This window comes from Rattus rattus, chromosome 2 (assembly GCF_011064425.1).
Source record: "Rattus rattus isolate New Zealand chromosome 2, Rrattus_CSIRO_v1, whole genome shotgun sequence".
In the NCBI taxonomy this organism is placed as follows: domain Eukaryota; kingdom Metazoa; phylum Chordata; class Mammalia; order Rodentia; family Muridae; genus Rattus; species Rattus rattus.
Window position 1 is genome coordinate 75,207,329 of NC_046155.1, and position 6,388 is coordinate 75,213,716.

The 6,388-nt window shown below is 52.5% G+C and overlaps 2 protein-coding genes across 2 annotated transcripts; one reads left to right on the forward strand and one right to left on the reverse strand.

The window, feature by feature from the left end:
* Positions 1–228: 228 nt before the first annotated feature.
* Positions 229–1,316, reverse strand: Bola2b (bolA family member 2B). Its single transcript, XM_032892651.1, has 3 exons — positions 963–1,316; positions 782–879; positions 229–525 (listed from the first exon to the last, which is right to left on the reverse strand). The coding sequence occupies exons 1-3, from the start codon at positions 1,023–1,025 to the stop codon at positions 426–428; spliced, it is 261 nt and encodes an 86-aa protein (XP_032748542.1). The 5' UTR covers positions 1,026–1,316; the 3' UTR covers positions 229–425.
* Slx1a (SLX1 homolog A, structure-specific endonuclease subunit) lies at positions 1,297–6,187 on the forward strand. Its single transcript, XM_032892650.1, has 6 exons — positions 1,297–1,637; positions 3,925–3,976; positions 4,077–4,415; positions 4,671–4,798; positions 4,914–5,001; positions 5,083–6,187. The coding sequence occupies exons 1-6, from the start codon at positions 1,459–1,461 to the stop codon at positions 5,110–5,112; spliced, it is 816 nt and encodes a 271-aa protein (XP_032748541.1). The 5' UTR covers positions 1,297–1,458; the 3' UTR covers positions 5,113–6,187.
* The last annotated feature ends 201 nt before the right edge of the window (positions 6,188–6,388 follow it).

Consider the following 6,388-nt stretch of genomic DNA (forward strand, 5'->3'; position numbering starts at 1 on the left):
TGTCCTTACCCCTGCTCAAGTGCAGGCCTGTGAAGAGGCTGACAGCCTGACAGAAACTCTGTATCTTGTCTGTGCCACTTCCAGGAACCTGCACAGAGGGAACGTGGAAAATGCTCAGGGTTTCTGGTCCCGAGGGCTGGCAGAGCAGGATTATCTTGCCTTTGGAAGGCTGATCCTGGTGACAGTGGAGACCACAGGGATAGACAACGAAGGCAGCCTTCCAGAGACTTTAAGAACAGAACTTCCATCTATTTAGGTTGGGACCTAGAGGGTTCAGGAAAGAAATTCATCCAAATTTGCCAAAACAATGGCTGGAGGAGAGTCAGGGAAAAGCCACTTCCTTGACTCAGCCTCAGTCTTCAAACAGCACACTGAAACCAGCTGGGCCAGGTTTAAAATTTAATGCTTGTTCAGGCCTGGGTCCCTCATTCCTGCCGCTGTCGGGTCCACTGCTCTGGGGTCAGAGTTTTCTGCTCAAAGGCATGGATGTGCGGGAGCTCTTCGGCTAAGCACTCGTTCACCAGCCTGGAGGAGAGAAGGGAATGGGAAATGAGCGGCCTGGCCTCGGCTGGGGTGATGGGCTCCGAAGCTAGCGTGACCAGGAAGTGGGGATTCGAGGAGGGGACAGAAGTCCAACCACAAAGGCAGGGGCACCCTGGGGACTATGGGTCACATTTCGGGGCTTTGGGAGTGAGTCGTTCCCACCCAGGCGGGCGGATGCAGGGGCAGCCATCCCGAGCCCGAGGCCTCGCTGGGCGGGAGGCTGGCTCCCGGGGCTCACCGGTGTCTCTGGAGCAGTGGCTTTCCCTCGAACTTAGCCGATACCACCAGGACTCGGAAGCTGGTCGCGCAACGGTTCAGAGTCGTGTCCTCCACCTCCTAGCCGGCAGAAGACACACGGGATGAGGCACACGCCCGAGAGCCCTTCTCCGCCGCCCGCGACCTCCCGGCATCGCACTCACCACATGCTCTGCCTCTAGGTCCTGCCGCAGCTTCTCGCGGAGGTAGTCGGCGCTGAGTTCCATGACCACAGCCCGGCGGGGCCACAGCCCAGCGTGAACAGAACCTCGCCTCTGGTCCCGCCACCCCGCCTTCCGCCCTCACTGCAGCCACTTCCTCCACGCCGCCCACTTCCGCCCTTCCTAGGGCGGCCTCGAAGGCAGCACTTCCGCCTCCTGGCACGCCTGAATTCCCAGCACTTGGGAAGTTCCCTCCCAGCAGTTAGCCAATCCGAGCCGGGCTGGAGGGCAGCAGGTCGTGCGGCCCCGTTTGCTCACCCTCCTCCTGCCAGCAGGCGGCGCACCAAATCGCTCTGCCGGTTTTCCAGGAATTTGCAGGACCATCCTCCCGTGCTTTTTCCTAAAGCAACGTTTTGCAGTCCTGGCTACCCAGCCCTTTCCGAGGTCCGAGGACCCAGAAACCACCCCCAACTCTGGACCTTCAACCGAGAAAGTCCGGATGGGACATGCAGCAAGACCGGGGCGCTTCTTCGGAGTCTACCTGCTCTACTGTCAGAACCCTCGGCATCGGGGCCGTGTTTACGTGGGATTCACTGTCAATCCTGCTCGTCGGGTCCGGCAACACAACGCGGGTCGCAAAAAAGGTGGCGCCTGGCGGACCAGCGGGCGAGGACCCTGGTAAGAAGAAGCCATTGGTATCTAGCCGGAAGGCTCCGCGTAGGAGGCGGGCCGCTAGGGCTAAAGGCTGACAGAGGCGGGACCGGGTGGTTTTTTTTTTTTTTTTTTTTTAATCTAGGGCGGAGCTGAGTTCCTGGCCTGTCACCAGGGCAAGCGTATAGCGGGGAGGTGGCACCTTGTGGATATCAACACTGCGACGACTGGATTAAAACTTGTGATGCTTAATTGGGTTCCGAGTATACAAATTTAGGTCAGCTTTGTAACTCCACTACAAAAGGGTACCAGATGCCCCTTTTTTTTTTTTTTTCCTTTTTTTTTTCGGAGCTGGGGACCGAACCCAGGGCCTTGCGCTTGCTAGGCAAGCGCTCTACCACTGAGCCAAATCCCCAACCCTAGACGCCCTCTTTTAATCTCTGCACATACACACATGCATACAAGCAAAACACTCATACACAAAAATGAATTTAAGAAAAAACTTAAATACAAAAGCTGAATTATGAAATCAATCTACGTTCCTATCTCAGGGTTACTATTGCTGTGATGAAACTCTATGAAAGCTTATTGGGAAGGAAAGCGTTTATTCGGCTTACACTTCCATGTAAATGTACTTTTATTTCCTCAGATGAAGGGATGAGATGAGAGCCGGAGCCAAGCTGTGTGAATATACAGCTTGGGCTGAGCCCAGAGTGTTTCTCTCTCAGTACCATCCCTAGGCTTACCCCTGGAATCTTCTAGCCTCTGTATAATCTCATCTTCCAAGATGGCTGATTCCATCTGGCTCCTCTCAGCTTCGGACTGAATTGCTCTGCTTGGCCTAACTTTGGCAAGATGTTCTAATCTTCTGGCTCCTTCTCATTCTCTGACTCAGTCTGTCTTCGCCTGTGTCTAGCTTGTTCTTTCTGCAACCTCTCTGTAAAACTGCCCTGACCAAACTTCCATACACCTACACCCCGCTCCCTCTCTCTGCTCTTAAGTAGCCTCTCTTTCCTGTGCCATTGTTGTGTGAGTTGGGCATCTGCCCCTCAATTAGATGTCATTTTCAAACATGGCTACTTATACAAACTCACCTTTACTGTTAGAGATTAAAGGGCGTATCCGCATCCCAGCAGGTCATACTGTAATCCAGGCCACGTCAGCATTCCAGCTCAATCATACAGACCTAGAAGGTCTTTGGATTTGATCCCTTGCCAGAGCAACCATGTTACTGAATTAAAATTCTTCTATACTTCCACTTCACTGTTCATCATTGGAGGAAGTCAGGGACAAGAACTCAAATAAGAGCTGATGTAGAAGCCATGGACCCAGGCCGCTAATCCAGGGGCTGCACCACCCACAATGGCTGGGCCCTCCTACATGGTTTGTTAATCAGGAGAATGCTCTACAGATTTACCTATAGTCTAATTTTATGGAAGAATTTTCTCAATTGAGGCTCCCTCTTCGACTATACCTTCTGTCAAGTTGACGTAAAACAAACTAGCACAGTGCCATTAACAGGTGAATGGGTGAAGAAAATGGGACATATACAAGATGCAGGTTTTTAAAAAACCTTTAATTTTCATTTGATTAATGAGTTTAAAAAAAAAAAACGGAAAGCTTTAAGTGTTCATGCAGTGCCCATAGAGGTCAGAAGAGGGCGCCAGACCCCTTAGAATGGGAGTTTCAAACTGTTCTGCGCCTAGGTCCTTCGCAAGAGCAAGTGCTCCTAACTGAACCACCTTTCCAGCCATATGCAGTTTGACTCAGCCACAACAATGAGTAAAATTATACCACTTATGAGAAAGTGGATGGAACTGGACATCATCGTGTTAAGTGATATAACACCTCAAGAGATATAAAACCTCAAGTTTTCTCTTATTTGAAATTTAGAGGAAGTGAGAAGAGAACTATTTGAAATGAAAAAGACCAAAAGAAAAGGGGTGGAGGGTATAGAAGTAATGTCAAATTACATTACATAAGTAGGAGAATATCAATGCAAACTATTATTCTGTACAGTTAATATAAAATAGCAAAAATTGTTTTAAAGACCAGGATCAGGAGACAGGGGCCCTCGAGCCTGGGGTTAGAGTACAATCTCCAAAGGAGCGGAATCGAGGACTGGTTGAGGAGCCTGAGGGTGGCAGGTACAGGGTCTTACGCCTCCACGAAAGATTCAAGTCCTAATGGCTAGGTGTGAAGCAGCGGGCTGTGCTCAGTGTGAACCCGAGCATAGGCCTAGTGGGGAGGATTCAGCTTCTATCTGAGCTGAGGTGGGATGGGGATTCACTGGCCGTGCCCCTCTCCTTCTAAGGGACATGGTGCTGATTCTACACGGTTTCCCGTCTGCTGTGGCCGCCCTTCGGGTAAGAAAGGTGTCTTAAGGGCGGGCTAGATTGGTTTGTCTAGAGGACCTTACCCAGGACCACCATGACCTTGTGTCGTTCACCCCACCCCACCCCATAGTTTGAATGGGCCTGGCAGCATCCTCAAGCTTCGCGACGTCTGACTCACGTGGGGCCGCGCCTGCGCAGCGAGGCTTCCTTTACCTTCCACCTGCGCGTGCTGGCGCACATGCTTCGAGTTCCTCCGTGGGTGCGCCTCCCTCTAACAGTGCGGTGGCTGCGACCTGATTTCCGCCATGAACTCTGTCCAGCTCCACCACCACACATGCCCATTGCCTTTGGACCGCCACCACCCCAGCCCTTGGTCCCAAAACGACCCGCTGCAAGTGAGGCTGACAGTGAGCGACGGCTGGATCTAGGTGCCAAGGCCAGCTGCACTCTGTGTGCGCGTATGCTGCAGGTAAGGGCGGAGACCCGGGACTTTGCCCATCCTGACACATGTCTAATGAGGAGGACGGTTCTTTCTGCGCTTTCCGAACCCAACAGTACCAGCCTCTGAATGGACAACCAGACACCCTGTGAGATCTTCCCTGGCCTTTCTGAAGTCATAGCTATTTCGTGTGTTTCCTGCCCTTTCCCGGTCCCCTTCTTGCCTCGCATGCTGTGTGTTGCTCTCGGTCACTTCAGGTTATTTCTCATCTGCCACGTTTGACAGGATGAAGAGGGCCCCTTGTGTTGCCCCCATCCTGGTTGTCCCCTAAGGGCCCATATCATCTGCTTGGCAGAGGAGTTCCTGCAGGAAGAGCCTGGGCAGCTTCTGCCCCTAGAGGGCCATTGTCCTAGGTGAGTCCAGGCCCTCGTCCTAGCCTGTGTAGGCCTGGGGAGAAGGTGCCCCACGTGCCAGTCCTGGTTCGCTGAATCCTCACTCTGGCATCTCCACCAACTGCACCTTTGGCAGCTGCAAGAAGTCACTACTTTGGGGAAACCTGGTTGGGCAGTGCCACGACGACACCGAGGAGGAAGAGGAGGATTTGGAATTAGAGGAGGTGAGAGGTGACTGAGCGACCCCCCCGCCCCCCTCCCCCAGTCCTCCTAGACTACCTCTGACCCAGCCTTTGTCCTTACAGGAACACTGGACAGACTTGCTGGAGACTTGATCCTAAGTGTCCCCAACTTTGACCCCTGCACCTTTTCTGCCTCTCAAGTCAATTGACAGCTTAACTTGGGCACAATAAAAAGGCCGAGTTAGGGGTACCTTCTGATGTTTTCTCAGAGAGGGGCCGGAAGGCAAGAAGTGAAGCAGAAGCTTTGGCATGACCATGTGGCCTCCCTACCTCCCTCACCTTTCTCAGAGGTAACAGCTACTGTCTTCATTCACTCCCCATAGCTTAATATTGGGACCAGCAACTTGGGGGAGGAGGGAGCTTGTCTCATCTTACACTTCCAGGTAACAGCCCTTCAGTGAAGGAGCTTTGGGTGGACACTCAAGGCAGGAACCGGGAGCAGAAACCATGCAGGGGTTGCTTATTGGCTCCATCTCTCTGGCTGGTGTGCCAGTAAACGCTTACATAACCCAGAACCACCTGCCTAGGGGTGGCGCTGTCCAGTGGGCTGGGCCTTCTCACATCAATCAACACTAAAGACAGTGCCCCCAGAGACACGCCCACAGGCCGCCTGGCCGAGACAGCCCGGGATTGAGGATCCCTCTGATAAGGCTGGGCTGTGTAAAGTTGACAACGGAAACTAAATAGGAGACTAATTAAAGGCTCAGAGAGTAGCACCTGTGACTTGGAGTTGGGAGCACAAAGGTCCTTGTGTTCACACATCAGCACCAGGGGAAAACAGGAATGTTAAAACAGGTTGTCTTTTCCAGGAAAAAGATGTATAATCTGCCGGCCTCCGAGGCCGGAGCGGGCTAACAGCCTAGATAACCCCTGTGCTATTTACAGGGCTTTGACTCCAAAAAGCTCCCACAACCAGGGCCAGGTGACCTCTGTGCCATCTGTATGACTGAGACTACACTAGATCCTTCCCTAGGTCTTTAACACACGTAGCCTACCCACCTTCACGGAGGAAGTAACTCTTCTGAGAAGAGTTCAGCTGTAATTGTGCCTCCTTGTGCGCACGGGATTTGGTACAACAGGAAACTTTCCCAAATTGCTCTGCACTTACGTGGGTGAGGCCTAAACTAAACCACCTGGTCTCAGACTCCAGAAGTTTGAACCACAGCCAGCTACTGTGTCCTGCTGACCGGACTTCCTCTGTGCCTCACTGGTCTTTACTCTGCTAACCCTGGTGTTTGCAGAGACACCCCCCCCACCCCCCCAGTCTCCAAAGCCAAGCTTGCTGCTAGATCTTAGTCTAAATGTTTTCAATTTGGGAGTCATTACCTACACTGAGTCAGTCTGACCACCTGGCCTCAATAAGTCAAGT